At 39.6% G+C, this 24,978-nt stretch overlaps 2 protein-coding genes across 2 annotated transcripts; both read left to right on the top strand.

Annotated features, from left to right (window-relative positions):
* Positions 1-10,084: 10,084 nt before the first annotated feature.
* LOC140940287 (uncharacterized) lies at positions 10,085-16,636 on the top strand. Its single transcript, XM_073389211.1, has 2 exons — positions 10,085-10,830; positions 16,099-16,636. The coding sequence occupies exons 1-2, from the start codon at positions 10,116-10,118 to the stop codon at positions 16,413-16,415; spliced, it is 1,032 nt and encodes a 343-aa protein (XP_073245312.1). The 5' UTR covers positions 10,085-10,115; the 3' UTR covers positions 16,416-16,636.
* Positions 16,637-23,085: 6,449 nt separating this feature from the next.
* Positions 23,086-24,722, top strand: LOC140942094 (uncharacterized). The gene is made up of 2 exons (XM_073391072.1): positions 23,086-23,237; positions 24,140-24,722. Exons 1-2 carry the CDS (start codon positions 23,086-23,088, stop codon positions 24,720-24,722), a joined length of 735 nt encoding a protein of 244 aa, XP_073247173.1.
* The last annotated feature ends 256 nt before the right edge of the window (positions 24,723-24,978 follow it).

Genomic DNA, 24,978 nt, shown 5'->3' with positions numbered 1-24,978 from the left:
ATACACCCCCATACATAACCATACACCCCTATACATCACCATATATCCCTATACAACACCGTATACCCATATACAACACCATATGCTCCTATACATCACCATACACCCCATACATCACCATACACCCCTATACATCGTCATATACCCCTATACAACACCATATACTCCTATACATCACCATACACCCATACACATCACCATACATCCCTATACATAACCATATATCCCTATACATCACCATACACCCCCATACATAACCATAAACCCCTATACATCACCATATATCCCTATACAACACCGTATACCCATATACAACACCATATCCTCCTATACATCACCATACACCCCATACATCACCATACACCCCTATACATCGTCATATACCCCTATACAACACCATATACTCCTATACATCACCATACACCCATACGCATCACCATACATCTCTATACATAAGCATATATCCCTATACATCACCATACACCCCCATACATAACCATACACCCCTATACATCACCACACACCCCTATACATCGCCTTTTTCTCCTATACAACACTATATACTCCAATACATCTCCATCCACCCCTATACATTCCCATACACCCCAATACATCACCATACACCCTTATACAGCACCATACACCCCTATACATCACCATATATCCCTAGACAACACCGTATACCATATACAACACCATATGCTCCTATACATCACCATACACCCCATACATCACCATACACCCCTATACATCGTCATATACCCCTATACAACACCATATACTCCTATACATCACCATACACCCATACACATCACCATACATCTCTATACATAACCATATATCCCTATACATCACCATACACCCCCATACATAACCATACACCCCTATACATCACCACACACCCCTATACATCGCCATATTCCCCTATACAACACTATATACTCCAATACATCCCCATCCACCCCTATACATTCCCATACACCCCAATACATCACGATACACCCCTATACAGCACCATACACCCCTATACATCGCCATATACCCCTATACAACACTATATACTCCTATACATCCCCATACATCCCTATACATTCCCATACACCCCTATACATCACCATTCACCCCTATACATCACCATATACCCCTATACAACACTATATACCCCTATACATCACCATACACCTCCATACATAACCATACACCCCTATACATCCCCATACACCCCTATACATTCCCATACACCCCAATACATCACCATACACCCCTATACATCACCATACACCCCTATACATCGCCATATGCCCCTATACAATACTATATACTCTTATACATTCCCATACACCCCTATACGTTCCCATACACCCCTATACATTCCCATACACCCTTATACATTACCATACACCCCTATACATCACCATACACCCCAATACATTGCCATATACCCCTATACAACACTATATACTCCTATACATCCCCATACACCCCTACACATTCCCATACACCCCTATACATTCCCATACACCCTTATACATTACCATACACCCCTATACATCACCATACACCCCTATACATTGCCATATACCCCTATACAACACTATATATTCCTATACATCCCCATACACCCCTATACATTCCCATACACCCCTATACATTCCCATACACCCTTATACATTACCATACACCCCTATACATCACCATACACCCCTATACATTGCCATATACCCCTATACAACACTATATACAACAACAACAACAATAAGCTTTATTTGCATGACCATAACAAAGTATTACAGTATTGCAAAAGCTACTTGAAATTACTTATTGATTCCTTGTAAATTAAATATTTAAAATAATTTGAAACTTATTAATCATTGTTTATTTCTAACCATCATGTAGGATTAATTATTCCGGAGATAAGTTTGTCTCTCAATTCAAAGCAAGTTGATATAAATGAAATTAATTGGATGTTAATAAAATAGTCAGGAGAATTCATCAGATGTGATAATAAGGACTCATGTGATTGTAGTCGCAGAAACGATATTTTAGGATCTAGTTTAGAGAAGAACCTATCTCTTATGGAAGAAAAACTTGGACAATCTAATAAAAAGTGAGTTTCATCTTCAATTCTGTTACAATTGCAGAGATTGCATAACCTTTCGTCACGTGGTAGATTGTCGTATCTACCTGTCTCAATCCTAAGTTTGTGACTGCTTATTCTCAGTTTCACTAATGTTTTCCTAGAAGGGTTCTTTCTTGTTAAATCTAGGTAGACAGAAGGGCTATAATTCGTTTTGATTTTATAATAAAAGTTAAGTTTTTGTGAATGTTGAAGAGTATGATTCCAGTAAGTGATATATTTCTTTTGCATAAGATCTACATATTGCTTAATTTTACATTTATTCAGTAAATTACAATTAAAGCCTGGGAAATCATAGTAGTCAGTCATCTTCTTAAGACTGGAGTAAAAACTATTTTGACCACTATGATAAAGGTCAACAGATATTTTTAAAGATTGTTTAACTATAGAATTTTCATCTTTTTCTTGGAGATAGTTTAAGTAATTAAGTATCTTGTTATTTATATCAATGATCAGAGGGAATCTGCCAAGTTCAGATCTGCATGCAACATTGGATGACTTGTTATGGACTTCTAAATATCGTTTACAGAAGTGCAAATGAGTTTTTTCGATTCCGGAGTTATCCCATGACTTAAAATCTGATTTCATAAAGGCACCCCAAACTTCACTGTTGTAAGTTAAAATCGGTGAGATCATTGTGTCAAAAATTTTATTTGCAAGGGAGGGTTTCAGTTTACTAAAATCAGTGTGGCGTCTTAGACTAAATAGAGCATGAAGGGCTTTTTGTCGAAGATGTTCAAGTGAGAGTGTAAAATTTCCGGGAGACGAGATGCGAGTCCCTAAGTAAGTATAGTCTTTTATAATGTCTATCATTTCATTGCCTACGTGAAAATTATAATCACATTTTTTTGTGCCTTTTTGGAAAACCATTATTTTGGTTTTCTTGGGGTTGATTTTAAGCATCCAGGAGTTGCAATATGAAGACAATTTGTTTAGGCAATTTTGTAATCCTAGTTTCGATCGTGATAATATAATAAGGTCGTCAGCATAAAAAAGAGAATTGAGTTTGGTGCCATTTGGTAGCACAAACGGATCAGATAAAATATTGTTGAATGAAAAAGCTAGATCATTAACGTATAGGTTGAAGAGTAGAGGGCTTAAAATGCAGCCTTGACGCACAACTCTAGTGTATTGAAAAGGTTGTGTTTGGTTATTTCCAATCCTAATAGAACAGGTAGAGTTTGAGTATAAACTTTTTATGACTTTATAGTAGTTTCCTCGGACATTTATTTGTAACAGCTTGTATAAGAGTCCATCGTGCCACACCGAATCAAATGCTTTTCTAAAGTCCACAAAACATGCGTATACTTTCGTTTTGTGACAGTTAACGTATTTGTCAATTAATGTTCGTAGTGTAAGAACATGGTCAGCGGTTCGATTATTTGCTAAGAAACCTATTTGAGATTTATGAAGTATGTCACGCGACTGAATGTGCTTGAGAAGTCTATGATTGAGAATTGAGCAAAATAGTTTCCCAAGACAACTAGAAATACAAATTCCTCGATAATTTGAGGGATCACTTTTAGTCCCACTTTTAAAAATTGTTGTTATAAGGCCACCGCACCATGTTTGAGGCATAGTGCCTGACGTCAGAACAGCGTTAAATAACTTCAAATAAATAGGCATTAGTTCATTTAAGCTGGATTTGATCATTTCATTTTTTATTCTATCTGAATACGAAGATTTGTTGTTTTTGAGTTTGTTAGCCGCTGTGCGTATTTCGAGTTCAGTTATTAGGTAGTCCAAGGCATGTGATTGTGTACATATACTCCTATACATCCCCATACACCCCTATACATTCTCATACACCCCTATACATTCCCATACACCCTTATACATCACCATACACCCTTATACATCACCATACACCCCTATACATCATACTCTATACAACACCATACATCCCTATACATCACCATACACCCCATAGATTCCCATACACCCACATACATCGCCATATACCTCTATAGATCACCATACACCCCTATACATTACCATACACCCCTATAGAACACCATATACTCCAATACATCCCCATACACCCCTATACGTCCCCATACACCCATATACATTCCCATACGCGTCTTTACACATCACCATACAACCCTATATGGTTTTTTATGTGTGTCATTGTCCCATTTTATTTCTAGATGCCTTACATTCAGCAAAGCATATATAGCATTAATTCTTGTCAAAGCTCGCTACTAGTGGTGTGCCTGCATAGCATGGCTGCCCCCGTGGTGGTAATAGCTGTCTGCAAAAAGTCCTTTAATTGCTTAAATTCCAAAGTGATAGTGGCTTAAAAAGGTCAATCTAACATCACGTCGCAGTCGCGCAACGGCAAAGTAAAGTCGTAGTCTTTTGCTAATCCAAGCATATTCTTATTGTTTTTGGGGCGTTCTCGTTGGCTTCGTTTTCGTCGTTTCTTGGTTCGAAGAGTAAGCCGGCCGACTTGTGCCGTTATGGGACTGGGGGGTGGAGGGGGGAGGGGGCGGTGAGATTAAACAATGGACTGAAGCGAATGCAAATGCATGTGATTTCCGCAGTTCCTCCGCAATTCGGCTACTAGCTCCAAGGTCAGTAGGGAAAACATTATTTATTTAATTCATCTATTTATTTATTTTCATTATTGGTATATGACCTTCAAATTTCAAGTTCATCAATAAAAAACGATATTGAATTATTATATGTACTGGCTGGAGATACCATACTCTGTTGAGCTTTTCACTGAAAATCTAATTCACAAATAGCAGATGGGTATATTTGCTAAATACATTGCAATCGTCGGTAACTAAAATTTATTTAGTATATATCCACTTAGGCTTGGTGTTTTTGGGCAGTCTGATTGGTTGATAGTTATCTCCTAGGCCAAGCTCTTTCACAGTATATAATCAACAAAAGCATAAATAAACTTCAGACATTCATTAATAATTCATTAAAAACAAAACAAAACAAAGAAATTTATGTTGGTAAAATGAGTGTCTTTATGTCTGATAAAAAAAACGGCTAACCTTTACGTTCAATTTTTAGGCCACGATAACCCCAAATCTAAATATATTTGTGCAAAAATGAGTTCATCTATAAAATTAGCGGAGAATTTGAAGCCATTCAAAACAACTCGCAGCTCGCAATTGTGTATTCCCAGGTGTAAAACCTCTCGGCTTCACAAATTTTTTAAAACCTGATTATACACTCATGCACATTTTTTTAATCAGTGCACCTTTCCCTCAATACGCCTCCCCTCACTCGCAGAGTTTGATGGCTGGCATTATCTCTCATGATCTCTGACCCGAGGTTAAATTTGTAACCCTGTTTCTGTTTCTTGTTCAAAAGCTCAACAATTATTATGTTCTGACAAATGTGCGATTTTTGCCGCTACTTGAGCTGTACTTTTTCGTTCAATCGTTAAAGACATTTCCTTAACCTTGTCCGATTCTGCAACAAAGTTGTACAGCGTTGAAAAGTTTGATGAATTTCTTGGAAGCTCTCTAATGAAGAGAATTTCCTTACAAACTACTAGACACAATGTTTCTAGCAGTCTCCAAGGTCCCGAGGTCACTGGAGCTTTCTGTCTTTCCATAAACTCTTTTCCTCGTTGTCTCTTGTAGGTTGAAATGGTAGCTCTCCTTCTCTTTCTTCCTGTGCCTGGTGAAGCGGAAACACCGCCAATTTGAAAGATATTTCCACAGTTGTAACATTTGCATGACTCGGTACACCCGAGTCCTTCAGCAACGCATGGACATTTTCTTTTTCTTTTTCCATCTCTGCACGATACACGACCTTTATCTTCTTTTTTGTTTAAGGTATTACCACATGTACACCCGCGTTTGCGTTTGCGGGTTTCGCCTAATTGTCTCTCTCCCTCAGTGGCAGCATTATTTTTGTTCTTACATTTGAAGCAGCGACATTTTCTTGAACACGCTTGACTTTTTCTGTTATAAGGACATTTAGAAGATTTACAAGCCATTTTGCGAAAGAGGACTGAGCAGTATTCCACTTAACAAAAAAAATACTTCACCTGTCTTATTAATTTAGCAACTGCGATCCTTGATCGAGGGTCGCACCAGGGGCACGTTTAGGTCAGCACATGCAAAGGTGTGTATAGGGGGAGTATGATGCTCTAAAGTATACATTGTTATTAGAAATTTATAGTGGTAATAGGATCGAGGCGCAACGAATGAGAGCCACGGTTGACCTAAACTATTGTGGTAAAATTAGTATATAAAGGAGAGATATATCGAGAGAGTAGAAACTACCGTTAATCTCCTATTAACCCCCCCTTCCCTCTTTTAATTTTAGGGGAAGAAAATTAGTAAGCCTCACCCTCTCTCTTTTAGGCCTTCCCCCCCTCATTCATTTGAAGCCGTGATGCTGATATCATGAGCGGAACTTTTGGTTAGATAAAAAGTCATTATTTTAAATTCAAATTATTTGATCATTGATCATAGGGAGAGGAGAGGTAGGTCAAGGTAAATCTCCTCCCTACATTTTGGGGCAATTCCTCCCCTCCCGAATCCCTAAACTTGGTTGGCGGCGGACAACGCACGACTCCTGTACTTAGCAGTAGAACAAGTTACCTTGTCTAAGACTTGACATTAATAATGCGCGCAGGGCGAAGACATGAAAATTCCCAGTAAAAATTGACGCCCAGGGAAGGAATTTTAAGTTTTGGTCAGTCTCTGATCAAAAAGGATAAAAGGACATTATATGGCCTCAACAGGAATGATAGGCACAATAAGGCAAAGGATTGAGGATATAGAACAATGGATGAGTGAAATGAATCTCAAATCTTTATTTTAACACGGTAAAAATTCATCAGGTTGGTACAATATGAAATAAAACAACATAACAATTTCTAACTGACAATATATACGTATCTAAAAAGCTTCTTCTATATCTAGCCGGATTTTTTAGGCCTCTCTTGCTATCGCCAATTGGAGCTTTTTGCGTCCTTTTTTTTTTCGGCCAAAAACTATCTCCGGGCTTACAAATTATTGGTTGGATCATTCTACCGCTTGTAATAAACTATGCGTTATTGGGGTGATCTAAAACGCTTAAGAGGTCAAAGTGTTGGTGAGGTCAGCGCAGGCCTACAACTATAGTCGAAAAGCTGGCCGCGCCCCTGACAAAGGAACTATTATAAAAACTCGCTCTTTTTTTTCTCCTTACCTATTTCTTCGTTACTGTGAGTTTGGAGCTTCTCGGGCTTATCATAAAGAAACCTGCCTTTTGACGCCTTTTCACTCACTGGAAATTTCACTGGACTGGAAATTTCGTTAGGCTGGGTTTCAAAAAATCGGCTAGATATACAGTGTAAATTACTTATAACTACACCAAACAAGACCAGTATGTTTTCAATGAATTCCGTGTATAACGACATGAATAACGACATTAGTACCCTGCGAACAGAGTCTCCTTCGATCTTCCTAGATAAGTCGGGAAGAGGAAGGAACCTCACCCGTAAGCACTGGGGTCGAGAATGTCTGCCGACACCTTGGACAAAATTGAGCATGCTCCAAATTCAAATTATTCTGCGACGTCAATCAAACCGTTACCGTAGCATCCACTGTGTTTGTCAGCAAATGTAAATGTTAGCGGGAACTAACCAGTTCGTTTTCACCCTTCCGTATCTGTGTTTCCTCTGGATTTGGAAGCTCTTTAGGAACAATTTCACCTTTAAAATCTAAACTTGCCACGTTTCAGTATAAAGAAGTTAAAAAAACCTAGAACTAAGGTAAAACTTACGGTACTTTTCAAAAACAAAGCAACGAGCCTTGAAACACATAAATACACAAAACGGATCGAAATCCACCAATCACAAACCACGGGCTTTCGTTTCCCAGGAGGTTCGCTAAAATGTAAAGGCAAGAAAGCGAAGAAAGCGTCGCTTCTTCAGATTGTGATTTACGTCGCAGAAAAACAAAATCCAAAGACGTTTTTGGCATCGCAGGTCGGGTATTATCCAATAAACAGCTGTAAAAGCATCGATAATTGAAATACCACATGGATTCTGTAGCCTCATGATCTTATTTTGAATTGGTGTTATGAATGAGCAAACACCAAAGAATAGGCATAGATCCCGAGGGGGGGAGGGGGTACTCCTGCGAATTTCGGATAGGGGTGTGCCGCGAAGCTTCGTAAACCCTAACCCTAGTTAAGGACTAAGAAAGCGAAAACTGATACACTTTTTAAGGCCAAAAGCCGAAAAATGACACCCTGTTTAAGGAAAAAACAAACATGTGGCTTGAAGAGGCGTTACGTGTATTTACCCGCTTAACGGCTATTAAACCTCTATTGCAAAATCATTTTGTTAATACTTAAACTGATACATCAAGTTAACAGAAAAACCGTTCGTTTAGGCGCGCATTTTCACACTCCAGTATCAGATAATACAATTAACCTACCCTATCTAAGGACCACACAAGGGACACAGAAACAAAAGGGTAAAAAAAGATACCCTATTTAAGGACCGAAAACTTCAAAAACCATATTCTATTGCGCGGCACGTACCTATACAGCCCATATATGGGAGTACCCGCCCCCCCCCGGGAATAGATACTGTTATTCAAAACCCATACGTTAATCCTTCCTTCGCGTATAGAGGTGTATGGTGATGTATGGAGTGTATGGTTATGTATAGGGGTGTATGGTGATGTATGGTGATGTATAGTAGTGTATGGGAATGTATAGGAATGTATGGTGATGCATAGGGGTGTATGGTGATGTATAGGGATGTATGGTGATGTATAGGGGTGTATGGTTATGTATGGGGGTGTATGGTTATGTATGGGGATGTATAGTGATGTATAGGGGTGTATGGTGATGTATAGGGATGTATGGTGATGTGTAGGGGTGTATGGTGATCTATAAGGATGTATGGTGATGTATAGGGGTGTATGGTTATGTGTAGGGGTGTATGGTGATGTATAATAGTGGATGGGAATGCATAGAGATGTATGGTGATGTATAAGGGTGTAAGGTGATGTATAGGGGTGTATAATGATCTATAGGGATGTATGGTGATGTGTAGGGGTGTATGGTGATGTGTAGGGATGTATGGTGATGTATAGGGATGTATGGTGATGTGTAGGGGTGTATGGTGATCTATAGGGATATATGGTAATGTATAGGGGTGTACGGTTATGTGTAGGGGTGTATGGTGATGTATAGTAGTGTATGGGAATGTATAGGGATGTATGGTGATGTATAAGGGTGTATTGTGATGTATAGGGGTGTATAATGATGTATAGGGATGTATGGTGATGTGTAGGGGTGTATGGTGATGTGTAGGGATGTATGGTGATGTATAGGGATGTATGGTGATGTGTAGGGGTGTATGGTGATCTATAGGGATATATGGTAATGTATAGGAGTGTACGATTATGTGTAGGGGTGTATGGTGATGTATGGTAGTGTATGGGAATGTATCGGGATGTATGGTGATGTATAAGGGTGTATTGTGATGTATAGGGGTGTATGGTGATGTATAGGGATGTATGGTGATGTGTAGGGGTGTATGGTGATGTGTAGGGATTTATGGTGATGTGTAGGGGTGTATGGTTATGTATAGTGTTGTATAGGGGTATATGGGGGTATATGGTGTTGTATAGGGGTATATGGTGTTGTATAGGGGTATATGGTGTTGTATAGGGGTATATGGTGATGTGTAGGGGTGTATGGTTATGTATGGTGTTGTATAGGGGTATATGGGGGTATATGGTGTTGTATAGGGGTATATAGGGGTATATGGTGTTGTATAGGGGTATATAGGGGTATATGGTGTTGTATAGGGGTATATGGTGATGTATAGGAGTATATGGTGTTGATTAGGGGTATATATGGTGTTGTATAAAGTACAATAATAATAAGTACGTTTAGGTACATAATAATAATCATATATGAAGTACCTACCCGTATTCATGAGATACCTACCATTCACGTCGGTGTTCAGACAAGGCGTGTTTTCATTTTACTGAACATGTCTGTCGAATCTGTCGAAGAAGAAAAGATCGCCACACCCAGTCATGAAGCGTTCCAAGAGGCCCTTGACTTGATGAAAAAAGCGTACGACATTATGAAACAACAAGCTGTTGATGTACGTAAGGAGAGAGAAGCTTTTGACTCTGTTGCGAAGAAGCTTGAACATGTGCACTTCGCTTCTACCATCAAACTGAACGTGGGTGGACAGTTTTTCACCACGAGCCTTCAAACACTGACAAAAGATACAGGATCAATGCTTCACGCCATGTTTTCAGGAAGATTTGATACAAAGCCCGCTGAAGACGGATCTTACTTCATTGATCGCGATGGAACTAACTTCCGGTATATCCTGAATTATCTTCGCACGGGTCGTCTTCTTCTACCGGAAGATAAACTGGTTCGAGAGGAATTACTTGAGGAAGCCGAATTCTATCAGATTCGTGGGATCGTGGATGAGCTTCGTAACGCACCAAACCTGAAGTTTAAGGATTCTACAATCCTGACAGTTGAGCAAAAGGAAATCTTCGTCAACAATTGGCTGAAAACGAAGTTCAATAGTAGCCAATCTGATTTTGTGCTGATTTACCGAGCCTCAAGAGACAAGTGGCATTCATCTAACTTCCATGCTCTTTGCGATAATAAGGGACCAACTGTTACCGTGGTGAAGAGTGGAGAATATATATTTGGAGGCTACACAGATCAATCATGGGATGGTAAGGTATTTTTTAACTGGGCTTTTACAAAATAGGCAGTGACTCTAACTATTAAACTCCATGTTGGCGACCCTTCCCCCCAAACACTATCAGTCGTGGGAAGAAAACTACCATAGCTCTTACTTAATATTGTTTTTTAAATAGTCTCTCTTAAGGATAAAAAGATCTAGAAGCTAGCGCCACCTACAGTTGTTCTTTTTGAAGGGGTTCAATTCCATTTCAAATAAAAGCATCTCCCCCCCTATCAACATGGGTGTTACCTTGCCTAGTCCCTGTACGGCGTCTTTTCAGGCCCTCTTGATCAATGCATTTCGGTGACTTATCCGAGACGAACGGCCGGGAGACGCCTAGACAATCTCGGAGTGCGCATGCGTGAACATTTTTGCATTTTTGAAAACTTCCCACGTTCAACTGAAATAATCTATAAATAACTTTGGGCGTGAATATCCTTCGCTTAAAGATCGGCACTAACCTGGTTTCTGTTATCAAAGAACAAAAATATTACTTTGAATTGGAAAGAATACTACTGGGGCGTATGGAAAAGCCAGAATCCGGAATCCGGAACTGGAGCCGGAAACGGAACCGGAACCGGAACCTAAGAAATAAAACTTGGAGACGTTTCTGTCTTAAGAGCGTCACTAACAATTATTGCTCGATCAAGACTTTTCATCCCCACATTATATTTATTTATTGTTATTATGTTTTTTACTGTCGTATTTTTTGCGTACGGCGCAAAATTTTTCTTCGAGAATTTCATATACGCATGAGCGTTGCAACTTGGGATCATGATTGACATGAGTACTCCTCCTCCCTTTTCCGCCTTTTCCTCACAATGGTTGAAATGGAGCCCTTTCAAGAAATGAGTAACTTAGGCTCAAGAGAAGGAAATGAATAACACAGCGGTCTTAAACATCACATACTAATAATGGCTGTTTTTCGCAGTCAATCGGCTTCTGATTAGTTGTAGTCTCGATCTGTCGAAAATTGCTCGACCTACAGCTGCAGTCACAGTTTATGACTGCTAGGAATAACAGTAGGATGCACTTACCTTTTTTTGCAAGTCACGTTCCAAATGTGAGTATACCTTTGGTATCACGATCCCCGTGCTGAAAATTTCTCAAAACAATGATAACAGAGGACGCCATCTTGAATTTTATTCCCACACGGGTATCGGGAACTGGTTTCAGTGCTTCCCAGTTTACCCAGTCTCAATTTAAGTTCCGCTTCCGCTTCCGCTTCCGTGTCCGGCTCCGCTTCCGGATTCCAGATTCTGGCTTTTCCATACGCCCATACTACTGTATAATGTGCAAGTAATTTCTCTTTTAGTTCATTTTCAAATGAACCATTAAAATGATATTTCTTTACTGATAAAAAGATTTGAAACAGTAGTTTGTTGACATTCTACCAAATTTAGAGACCAAATTCAACAGCCTGTCTGATTAGTTTGCTAAGCTTCCAAATCCAAAAGTTAAGTTACATAAAATATTTCGAATATATTGAAATGATACCGAGAAATTTATAGGAGCAAGCGAAAATAGAGAAACGAAAGATAGCTTTTCATATCCAATAATAAATATAACCTTATTTCTTTAGCTTACCTTCCGATTCTTGATCAAATAATTTTTTTGCGACGCTGTTTTGCTTAGCCTACAAATAGCTTTTGAGATGAAATAAAGTTCAAATTAGTTTAATGAGGTAAATGAAAAAGAAAGGCCAAAGGACTTTCAACAATGAAAACGTGCATAGAATAAAAATGCTCAGTTTAACTCTTTATCCTCTGTACCCTCCATGGCTGCTGGACATCCTTTCATCAGCGCGGAAAAGTTATTGACAGCTCGCCTGCTTCCAAAAGCTCCGCCCCAAGTGAGACAAAATGTCTCACTTCTCCGAGTTTGTCTAGGCCTCAAAAACTTTCTCGGACCACGTGACCCAAAACGCATCGGCCGCAGATAATAATGAGGCCTAGGGACTAGGCAAGGTGTTACTGCCATGGGGTACTTCTTGCAAAGTTATGCATCAGTCGAGTCCAGCTGTGCCCATGCCCCCCTCCCCCTGGCTAGTGTTTTTGCCTTCGATGGCAAATTCTCAGCGGGTGGGGGGACACTTGAGCTGCCAAATGCCTCGTGGTGGGGACAAAGAAATAGCTAGGGCAAATGCCCATCCTCAATCAACACTGCAGCAGTTTTCATTGATCACACGGTTGAGTAGTGCCACTTTGAGCATTTTAATGTGTGACTTTTTGTTTCAGTTAGTGTCTGCCTTTGTACCAGCGCCATTCTATTCTAATCCCCGGGTCATGCAAAATTTCCTGATAGCCCACCCCCATGACCAGGATTGACAAGGCGGGCAAATGCGCCACAGTAGCCCAAGAGATGGGTGCAGCAGGAATTGACTGATACATTAACATAGTACAAACCTTTCTTTTCAATTTCCGTGTGTAGACAATCATTAGATGTCAACATTATTCGATATTCACAGTCAGTTTTCTATTCTTTGCTTATCTTATTTTCTCTGTTAGCCATTATTATCAATATAGTGATTAAAGATCTTGGAAGAGCTTTTACAGTGTATTTAGACAAGGAGAATCCTTTGTTCAAAGCTATAGTCAACCTGTTTTAATACTTGCTGTCAGGAAGATTAAAAATTATAATAATGTTAATGTTTTAATTATTTTATTTCTCCCACTTATATCTCTTGAAGTAATTAATTCAGCTAGAATTAGATCAAATATATTTAAATTGATAGTTTTTTAAACATAGCCAAAGAAATTCAGTTAATAATGGTTTCTATGCCTGTCGGCCACTAAATTAAACCATGCCAAGTGTCAGGCTCCTGACAAAAAGAAAAGATGACTGACAAGCAGTATTGGAATGGTCATACAGCTATGATAATGACTGATTTCTTAATTTGACTATATTTCAAGAACTCTCTAAATTCATCCAGCTCATAGACCAGGCCCTGCGCAGGGGAAGAGGCTGGGGCAGCCCCTTTAAAAATAATAGAATTTATTAAGTAGTTACATTTTTATTTGAAAAGTATCTTTATATATCTGTCTGAATTTGCTAAAACGTGGCTAAAGAAATTTCAAATTCATTTTAACAATTTGACAGTCATGTAAGTCGAATGGAAAGCAGTTAAAAGTCACTTGCTAAGGCTTAACAGTGATAACTATATCGCTGGTAAAAGACGGTAAATTTCTCTCGCAGAAGTAACAGAGTTTTGTGATGAAATAAACAACATTTGAAACGTCCAGAAATTATAACATTTTAGTCGGTCAAACCATGAGGCCCATAGCTACGTACTGAAAACAGATAAAGAATTCACAATCTTTGAGCACAGAATAGGCTTTCTAAGACAGAATCACCTAAACTAAACACTCATGAAGTATTCTGGTAACACGAGCTGAACCACATACCTGAGTTTTGTCTGTCAACGCCTTCAGAAAATCAAACAATAAATGAATTTCGCGGCAATCACAACACTTCCGAAAACGACTCATAATATTTCCACATTTAACACGGGCGAAACATCGTCAAAATACTCCAAAAAACTCTCGCTTTCTCCACATAAATCGTCGCATGGAAACTTTTCTCGACTTACACAGTCGAATTATTCAAGATCCGGAATGTAAATCTAGCGGTTGAAAAGGAGACATAGAGCCAGTGATAGAGTCCCCGCCTTGCAAACAATTCTTAACTAAGTCTTTGGCCTGGTTGGGAATCAGCACCAATTTCCATCTAGCCGAATAGATTTGATCCCTAGGACCTACTTTGTGAGGCCAAAGACTTGTTACTGCTAACAACAAACCTCGCAATATCCAATCTTTCCCCTTCAACCCCCGGCTTAATGATGCCTTCCAGAAAACTTTGCTCAAGGCAGCCAAAAAAAACTCTGATACAACCCACTAGGAGAGATTAGTTCAGTCTAATACGCGCGCTAATTTCGAACTGACATACAGAGAGAATTATGGGAGGTTATGAAAAGCTTTTTTTTTGGGGGGGGGGGGGGGGGGGTAAGTTAATAGCCAGTGAGAAACTCATGACAGTGTAGTAACTACTGCAGTGTATTCAGCAAAGATTCGGTAAAAAATAACTAAATAAATAATACAATGAAAAAAAAAACACATGCTCAACCACAAGACTCGGTAAACGTATATATATGAGAGAAATTCATAGCCATGTTTTAGCAAATCCAGTCGGATATATATTTGCTGGAGTAAGAATATTCTGCTGGCGGACCTCTCAAATTATCATCTAAATAGTATTAGTAAAATCCAACTAGTGGTCTATTATCAATGCTGCATTCTGATTGGTTGAGTTATTACTAGGCTATATGTTATAGCCCACTAGTAGCGAGAAGCGCCTGCTTTGAAAACCAAAACAATGGCGACTGACTAACTGGAGTTGTTTTGTCTCGATGTTTTTGACCAACTAGTTGGATTTACTAAAACATTTATTCCTCTGGCCCTCATGGCCTCTGAGTCAATAGCCCACACAGAGCCCATTCGGGCTCGAGGAATAATTGTTAAGTATATTCAACGATGCGGAGTAAGTCTTTTCTGATGAAGGTTCTTGGTTAAATCTGAAGGCAACTAGCTCTACTCCACGGAATTACGGTTCCTTAAAAACGAATTATATCGTATCGGCTGACTATGTGGTCTCCCACGCATTAGCCCCACTGGAAATTTAAAGTTGAGATTAATGGTTGTGATATTACATGTTTGGATGACATCCTTGACAAAATGAAGGAGTTACAGGATCATCAGAAGATCATCATCTGTAGGCTTCTAGTGGTGAATCCTGCATGTGCAATCAGAAGCCGCAGCAGAAAGGTCCTTTTCAAAGGCTTGAAAGTTCTAAACATGCATGGCTCTGCTCAACAAAGACTCAAGAAAGGTTCAGTAATCTGGCAGTTCTAAATCGCCACAATAATAAATAAATAAATAAATAATGATTTGGAGGTAGCACATCCACAAAGTGGTTCTTCTTCTACCTGATTCCTGGTCGAATTGGAGTTTGGAAATGTTGTTTTTGAGGAGAGGGGAAAACGGGATAGACTACGAGTGGTCCCCATTTTTTTCCACTTGAAAAGATGTGGTCACTGGCCCCCACACTTTAAAAACTGCTCCTTAGGTCCTGTAAACTCGTTTATTCGACCAAAGAGCTTACAAACAGGAACATTTTAATTTTTATTTAAATAATATGCCATTTAGATGCAAGAAAGAAAAGGAATATATTAATAAGCTTACTTTCTTATGTAATTTTTCAGGCACTAGTGGCTACAAACGCAGCAAAGAATCATTTCTCTTCAGCCTTGTGAACCCATCTGGTGCTGGGCCAACCAAGATCCCACTCAAGGGTACTAAAAACCAGTATGGGATCTTCTGCGACAGTGGATATGGGCCAACATTTGGAGGAGGTCATGACTTGCACATTGGCAGTGGAGCAAATGAAGACCAAAATAGCACCAGCAGTTTGGGCCATTCTTATCAATCAGTGCATGCAAATTCAACATTCCTAGCAGGCCAAGACGTTTTTGTTGTTAGTGAACTTGAAGTGTTTGTACTTCAAGCCAACCAGCAATGATACTTTCTTCTATTGTTTTGAAAATATGCAAGTTTAATGCTTGATATATTACGTTAAAAAAGTTAAAAAACGGTAAGAGGTTGGACCTCGTGGGGAGCCTCCTAGTATACGTTATGTCAAGCCACAGTTTTGGCAAAATAAAAATCCATAACTCTGTTTCGAGTAACAGTAAAGAGACAGCTATATGACGAGAACATTTTTTAAATACTATAGTTTCCTAACTAAAATAAAATTTTTACTGGTAATTTAAAGCCACTGCGAAAATAGAAAAAAAAATATGCTAGTTAGGTGAGTATCCGTCCACACATATTAATTTGCGACCAGTATGTGTTGGATGCCGCGTCTAATCTCTATAAGCGTCATAGCAAGTCTGCATCGTTTTCCGAATCGTTTAATTATTAACAACTTAGTTGTGTTTCAGATGTGTCATTTTTTATGACATCTATTAATGTACTTGGAAATGAAATAAAGAGAAGATAAGAGATAAAAAAAATCCCGAGTAAGGATACTGTTAAAACACTTTAAATTAGGTATCACGCTCACGGCTCTGAAAGGCTGAAAAAAAAAACAGTGTCGCACTCAGTGTTCCGATGATGAAGGTCTGGTTTACAGTAAAACGAGAGTTAAGTTTGCTACACCTTCAACCTCACGTTTATTTACCAAGAAAAAAACTGCACTTGAAAAAAAAAACAACGACAACAACAATAAAAAAACATATCTACCTGGAGTTATGAAAACCGGGTTAGCAAACATTTTGTAATTTTTCTCAACTTCCCCTGTCTAATAGCTTGACATATGTATACTGTGTTGCTTGCTTAGGTCGGTTTTTTGTTTTTTGTTTTGCTTGTTTTGTCGTTAGGGATTTGTGTAGAAGTGGATGCCGACAGAATTACAATCTTACCCCCCCCCCCCCCCTCCCTCCCGATTTTTTTTCCCTACCCACAATTCTTTCTTTAACACAAGTCTTTGGCCTCAGGAACAGGCTCTTAGCAGTCAAATGAGTTAGGTTAGAGCAAAACTGCCAGTGAACTTTGACACGGGCCAAGACTTAGTTTTCTGGTGTGAAAACAATGCTAAGGAGATCCGCCGACCGTGTGACTCTACATCTAGGAACTTGAATAAGACGAGTGTAAGAGAAAAGTCCAGAGGTGTTTATCTGGCAATAGGCTGAGTTTTTCCGAGTTATTCGATGATATTTCGCTTATGTTAAACGTGAGAAGATTATTCGTGGTTGTGGATAGTCTTATCAGTGCCGCGAAAGTGTGTGATTGAGTGATTTCCGCATGGTGTTGACAGGTATGTGATCGCGTGTTTGAACTGCGGTTTCGCCAAAATATTCTGTGCCAGCCATTAATATTGTTTCGTCGGTGTTTAGCTTAGCTGATTGTACCTTGGAAGAGTAACTCTCGACTCAGGAAAATTGGATCTAGGTCTAGTTTCAGCGGGCTCTAATGGCATTGCACCATAGGCCGGTTTTTGCAGATAAGAAGGTGATAATTTGTGCACTATGTTTCATCAAGAGAGAATAAAGGGGACAGAGAAGGCATCCCCCATACACACCCTATTCCACAGGTAATTCGTCTCGAGTTATTTTTAAAACCACAGATCCCAAGAGGGATTAGACAACAGCCAACACATAGCGCGAATGTGTTCCGCGTGGATGACTCACGCTCACAGCCACGCGTCCTTCACGAATTGAGACAGAAGAAAAATGGCGAAAGACGCAGAGAGCGATATTGCTCTTCGTTTTGTAGACGAAAACGACTAACGAGAGATTTCTGCTAAAGCTGTGTCAGCGAAACGGAAATTAAAAAAGAATCGCCCTTCCTCTCTTGCATAAAGCTAACAGTACAGCAGGGAAATCCTTAAGACACTGAATATTCTCTCAGGATCATTTATAATTTACAGTTTGAAGAGAGCAATTTCTGGTTTGATATTTATTCTTTTATTAGTGTTTTATTATTCAACAAAAATAACACTTGGCGTCCTACTTGCTTTATTGTACAAACGACCGGTTTCAATAGACCGGCGAAATTTCTCATTTTATTAAAGCACTGAGGTTACGATAACTTCGAGTTAAACTGATTTCACGGGTTGTCAAAGAATCCAGCGATTCCCTTTCCCAGGTGAGCGCCGACTCATTTCGCTTCAGTATATTGAGGGTCTCAATGGGGTTAACCGATAGGCGTAAAACGGCCAAAAATTTAGTCGATAGCCGTAAAAATTGAAAAATTTTAACCGTTAGCCGTAAATAGGGTAAAAAAGAGTTAACCGTAAAAGAAATTGCTCCCTAGATTTGCTACTTTTAAGGAAGATACTTAGCTCACTTATGACACTTATGGTTGCGTTTTTTTATTTCCCGGCTACTTTGGCTCTTTACGCGCGTTAGGCCAAGCACCTTTTAGGTGTTGACCAGCTGGGTGTTGACCAAGACCTAGGCTCCACTTCCGCCTCTCTCTCAGGGAACTAATTTTTTCTATAGCGAAAGTCTGGCTTCTTGCTGGGAATTCATATTAGCGATTTTCAGAAGGTCGTGCCCTTGAAACACTAGTGAAACAGTACGCGGAGATGTCACTGTCTGTAAAACACTTTGCCGATAAATAACATTTCCCTATTTTTCTCTGACACTACTGTAGACACTGCCATGCCTAGTCCCTGTATGGCGTCTTCCCACGCCATCTCGATCAAGGCATTTCGGTGGCGAACTCGCTCGGACCCATGACCCGAAACGCATTAGCCGCGCGAAATAATGAGGCTTATGGACAAGGCAACGGCTGACAGTCGTTCCGTACAGTCCTTCGCTATCATTAAAAACACTGGACACGGGAATTTTGTTACTGGCCGTTTTCACACTAGAGCTAGAGATTATCCGTCTGAGACTAGCCTCTATACGGTCGCCCTCTTCCCGACAGACACCTCTTCTCCGATTTTTTCTGAGGGGAGTGGGTGGCCGTACACAGGCTATCTGGAACGGATAATCCATCTTCAAACTGTCCGTCGAAATCGAGGTATAAAGTCAGGCGGATTATTCATTCAAAATTCAAACTATTCCATTTTCAAATTAAGACGTATTACCTATCTGACGCGAATCATCAAACGGATAACCCGTCTCACACGAATAATCCGTCTCTAGTGTGAAAACGACCATTTCTGCTGTAATGAATGTCGCGCCCCGGCCTTAAGTTGGGCGTTCGCGTGTGTGCTTTGCTTTTTCACGAAGATTATTTTTAAATTGACTGTTGACATTTCTATCTGTAAAATAATATTAGAAGTGGAATACTTTATAAAAAGTATGATCTATCAAATGTTAAAATTTTTCAAAAGAATAGCTTATTTCATCCTGACATGATCCTAAGACATCTATTTTGCTTTAAAGATACAAAAAATACGAGCTAATTAATCTTTAACTTTTTGAAACAAAAGAAGTTAATATTTAACTTTTTTGTTAAAAGTGACTGAAAAAAATTAACCGATAGCCGTAAAAGAGCCAAAATTTTAGCCGATAATCGTAAAAGACACCACCCCATTAAGACCCTCTGCTAACTTGCTCCAATTTTCCAACAAAGCTTCAAGCCCGAGCCAAAGTTGTTGTTTCAAAAGTGGGTGCCATCCTTTTCTATAGCGAATCAATTTTAAGCTTATGATACGTCTCTTATTTACAATTTGTAATTGAATATATACCTGGATTTTTGAAAACAGGGTTAGCAAAAATATCAACCCATTCTAGTGCTTGGAAATTTAAAACAACAAAACTCATTCAAAGGCCGATTAAAAGCCTTTATCTGACGCCGGGCAGTAAGTCAATGGTCCCGAGAAGCATTCCAACGAGTCCAAATTTAAAATGACGCAAATTTTAGAACATTTATTCAGTAAACTGACTTCGCGAAGTTTCAAACCGGTGTCATTTCAGTCTAGAATTTTTTAAGTTGAGAGTGAACTGCAGCGAAAGAGTGCCTGATTAAGGCTGACATAACAACTTAAATAGTTAGCAAAACACTACTTTTTTCGCCGTCCGATAAACAACGGGATTCCGCATGGAATAGACAACAAACTGAATGAAACCAAGAGAGGATAAAGGGGACAGAGAAGGCATCCCCCATACACACCCTATTCCATAAATAATTCGTCTCGAGCTATTTTTAGAATCGGGATAAAGTTACCTCGCGCGCTGCGTGGATGTTTCGTAGAGGTTTCGCATGACTAAACGCCGTGCAAAACATGTCGGGCGAAAGGCAATGAAAGCGTAAAGAGGTCGAGAGCATTCCCGAACATAGATCTTTGCATTTAAGTTTCATGGAAAATTCCATTGTATCAAAACTAAAAACGCCAGAAAGTAAAATATAGATCAGTCGAAAATAATCAAAATACCCGGATCGAAGAAATTAGCGTCCGGCCTCCATGAAAATGTAAATGGTATCGTGAAAAAATTTTTCACGAGCTGCTGATTGGCCCACCACCAACTTTCCTGGAATGTATTGTTATTTTCTTGTAATCCGATTGGTCAGCTTTGTCTAAGTGGCGCCGGTTACAGTAGTCACCTTGTAAATCAGGTTCTATCCTATGAGACTCGTCATAATTACGTTGGATATGATCGTTTTCGCGACGTACAATGACCGATGTTTCTCACCAGGGGAGAGAGTAAGGGAGGTATCATAAGCTTGACTTGTGTGGTGATGAGAAATCGCATTCTTGAAGGTTATTCATAAAAATGAGTAACAACAAGGATCTAAGGGTAGATCGTTGTGAGAACCTCGACCCAAAAAACAAAAGAAAAATAAATAAAACCCCGAGATAAAAAATTAACTGCAACATATACAATGTTTCGAGTAATCTTATACTCAGCCCTTTGGCTCACTGAAATCCACAAAACAGATGTTGGAGATGAAATATGATGGCTCTTGGTTCCTTATGAAATATGAAATATGTTTTCTTTATGAAACAAGTTCTTAAGGGAATCTTATCCCCACCACAAAAATGCAATAGACTTCTAACGCTTAATACTAGTTTATATATAGCTATCGCTAAGTGCCAACGAGCATTTTACCCATACGCGCGCGTTGTTGAATTTGTTTAGAAATGTCATGAAATACTGTAATTGATGAAAAATAGATTGAACTCAATTCGATTGCATTGAAAATAGTGCAAACTTAAAGCAAAGGGCACACATACACCAACCCACGGACGGGCTAGTACCTCACGCATGCGCACAGCCATATCAGGCGGGCAGTGGCAGCCATAGACAGCTGTTCCGCCCTTATTGGGGCCCACCAGCGTGGCAAAGCCGTTGGGTTAACGAACGGGGTAAACCCGCGTCTCAAATACCCTTTACTGCCGAGGTGAGTGCAAAGCAGTCTATCAAGCGCCAGCTCCACACAACATATGTGAGAGCTGTTGGCTGGGAACCGCACAGCCGTTCTACCAGGACATGCGCGGGGAAGTTGGATCACGAGTTACCAGTAAATTAAAGCAAGGGGCTCACATACACCAACCCGGCCACCACCTCACCCATGCGCACAGCCATATCACGCGGGCAGCGGCAGCCATGGACAGCTGTTTCGCCCTTACTGGGGTTCTTCAACATGGCGTACCCGTCGGTCAGTGACTGGGAAAAACCCGTGTATTTTTGTTTTGTATTTTGGCGGTCCAAAGAGTGCGATGGGATGCCCCAAGGCCATGAAAACAAAGGGAACAAAACGATCCGACAAAAAGGAACACAAAAATACTAGGGTAACCTACAGGGTAAAAAGACCGTCAAAATAGGAGGGGGCGCCTCCACACGGAGCTAGGCCGCCAACTTCGCCAGGGAATCGAACCCCGCCTCCCGACTAGTTAACATACTGCTTAAAGACTATATACAGTATAAAAGGCTATATACTAGTAATAGTTGACACGCAGCTGCCCCCGCTCTGTATATTGTCGGTCAATAGTATTCTTGTAGTTGTGTAGCTCTTTGAAATATACCGATTCATAATGAAGATTTTCACACATATTCCATACAATAGGTGAGATAAATACGGGAAACGCAAGGTTCCGTGCACCGTTTCAGTTCGATTTACACAGCTTTGATCAAAACATTCTCAGCTTCGAGAATAGTTTATTCTAAACCATAAGAAAAGATTAAATAGAAGTTGAATTTTTCGCTATTTCTCTTTCACTTTTTACATTCAGTTCATTTTATTTGCCGGAAAGTAAGCCTTAGAAATTAATAGGAAGTTTGATCAATTCACGCTCGCGCATTCTAGTCTTATTTTAAACTTTATAGTTGAAGGACATCTGTGAGCAGGGAATAAGTCAGCACAGAATTTGATTGTCGGCGAATTTCTGTAATCGTTCATCGTTCTGCTAGCGATAAGCTAGCCGTTGTTCACTCGTCTTGCTTGTTTGGGGCTGAGTCTTATTCCGGTCAAAGAGAGAGAAAGAGTGTCTGGCAAGGCTTCAAATCAAAGATTTGTGAACTCGTGTCTGGCAAACTCTCCAAGTGTTTATATATACACAGTTATGCACACCTTGTAACTTCATCTGCGCTTAACGAGTGTCTTTTGGTCCATAACTTTCAAAACAACAAGTCAGCGGTCTGGAGCCAAGATTGACGTTGAATTTTGAGCTCCCGCTTCTTACCTTAATGAGTCGTTTTTCTACTGTCCTTTTGTTAATAATTTTCACTGAAATCATGCCAAAAGCGTCAGTTACTTCACTAAAGCAACAAAATCAAGATTTAAAGGATAAGGTCGACGCCCTTTCGAAGGAAATAACGCAGCTGAAAGAGAAGGTTCGGGTCGATTCGGCCATCACCTTTGGTGCTGAAGCAGCTGCTACGTCTGGTAAATAGAGAATACTTCATGGAAAGTGCTGGCGTACGGTATTTACACACGAGTTGTTTTTGTATCAGAAATCTCACTCGTTCGCTGCGCTCACTCGTTCGATTTCTGATACAAAAACAATGAGTGGGTAAATACCGTACGAAGCATTTTACAAGTGGTATTGTGTTTATTGTATATATACTGAGACTTTCATCATTTTGGTGGCCTTTTTATTTTAAATCTTTCCAAAATGCTTACATTTGCCGCTACACACCACGAAATAACAATGAAAACGAAGTATCAGCTTTTTAGTAGAAACCTTTCTTAAAAACATAAATGACGGTAAGGATATGAGGTAATCCAAGAACTACAAGTAATCTTAACTGTTTGTTCTGAATGTACAATTGAAAATGAGTGAGTTTATGTAAAATGGCCAGTTTCAATATATTAGCTTAAATGGAAATAAATGGAAGACAAAGTAGCTCCGACAAAAAGCACAACATAAGCTTACGTCTTGTTCTGTTTTTCCCCTTCCGCTGTTGTTTCGCCGGCTCTCCACAGTTTTCTTTATCGACAGTGAAACAAACGAAACTATTCCACTCCATTTCTGAAATGTTTTTCACTTTTTTAACGAGAAAAAACTCTTTGAGAAAAACTTTTCTCCTCGAATGTGTGCGAAGCGGCGCTCAGCAAGGTGCAAGAAATGGCGGGAATTTTGGCGCGAAACTCACACACTTCTGTGGCTTCTGATTGGGCGTATCATTTTTCTCACATGTGAAAAAACATCGTTCGCGATTCTGATTGGACGTATCATTTTTTTCACGTGTGAAAACCATAGTTCACTCCTTTCATTGGCTAGAACTCATTTGCGTATCAAAATTTACAACACAACTTTTTGGTGAGTATTTCTCAGTATGTATATAATAATAGCAATAATAATGCTTCGAATGATGAAACCGTGTCTTGTAGTCTACAATATCTGAGCGACGAATACGACGACCTGTCAGCGTCTAATTATGGTGTCGTTGATCAACTCAAGGCATTAAGCCGTCGTCTTAATAAGCTTAGCGCTGATCATGAAACCGCACGTGTTGGCAACGCCATTGACGAGGTTGAGGAATATAGCTACCAATTTAATGTAAAAATAATTGGCCTGCCAGAGAAAAGCAGTGAAACCGCAGCTGAAACAAGCGCCCTGTGCGTAAAATTATTCCAGGAGATGGGGGCAGAAGTGTTTCTGTCGGACATTGACATTGCTCATTGCGTCCCCTCGAGGCAGCAAAATGGCGCCCCGAAACCGGTCATCTGTAAATCTGTAAGACGCCTTGCAAAAGCAAGTGTCATGGAAGCTCGACAAAGTGCCTCTCAAGTCAACCCATCAAATATCGGTTTGTCTGCTGATAGTTATTTCGGGCCCTCTCTCCATCATCATAAACATATCTGTGCAAAAGGGCATTTTTCCATCCAAACTGAAAAAAGCGAAAGTTGTTCCTGTGTACAAAAATGACGATGAGACTGAGCCTGGTAATTATCGTCCGATATCATTACTGTCTATTTTTAATCGGATATTTGAAAAATTAATGTACCACCGCCTCAAATTAAATCCTATCTTGGTAAAAACGATATTTTATTTAAGTCACAGTATGGCTTTCGCGAAAACCATTCCACGCAACATGCCATTATTGATATCGTTAATTTCATACAAAACAATATGGACCAAAAACTTTTCACTTGCAGGATCTTTTTAGACTTAAAAAAGGCCT

This window comes from Porites lutea, chromosome 6 (genome assembly GCF_958299795.1).
Source record: "Porites lutea chromosome 6, jaPorLute2.1, whole genome shotgun sequence".
Lineage (NCBI taxonomy): Eukaryota > Metazoa > Cnidaria > Anthozoa > Scleractinia > Poritidae > Porites > Porites lutea.
Note: the sequence above shows the minus strand (reverse complement) of the source record. Positions and strands in the feature narration are given on the sequence as shown.

Excerpts from the sequence above, each read along its gene's own strand:
- LOC140940287 (XM_073389211.1), top strand. The coding sequence starts at position 10,116 with ATGTCTGTCGAATCTGTCGAAGAAGAAAAGATCGCCACACCCAGTCAT. Across the intron at positions 10,831-16,098 it reads CACAGATCAATCATGGGATG|GCACTAGTGGCTACAAACGC; the intron begins GTAAGGTATTTT and ends GTAATTTTTCAG.
- LOC140942094 (XM_073391072.1), top strand. The coding sequence starts at position 23,086 with ATGCCAAAAGCGTCAGTTACTTCACTAAAGCAACAAAATCAAGATTTA. Across the intron at positions 23,238-24,139 it reads GAAGCAGCTGCTACGTCTGG|TAATAGCAATAATAATGCTT; the intron begins TAAATAGAGAAT and ends GTATGTATATAA.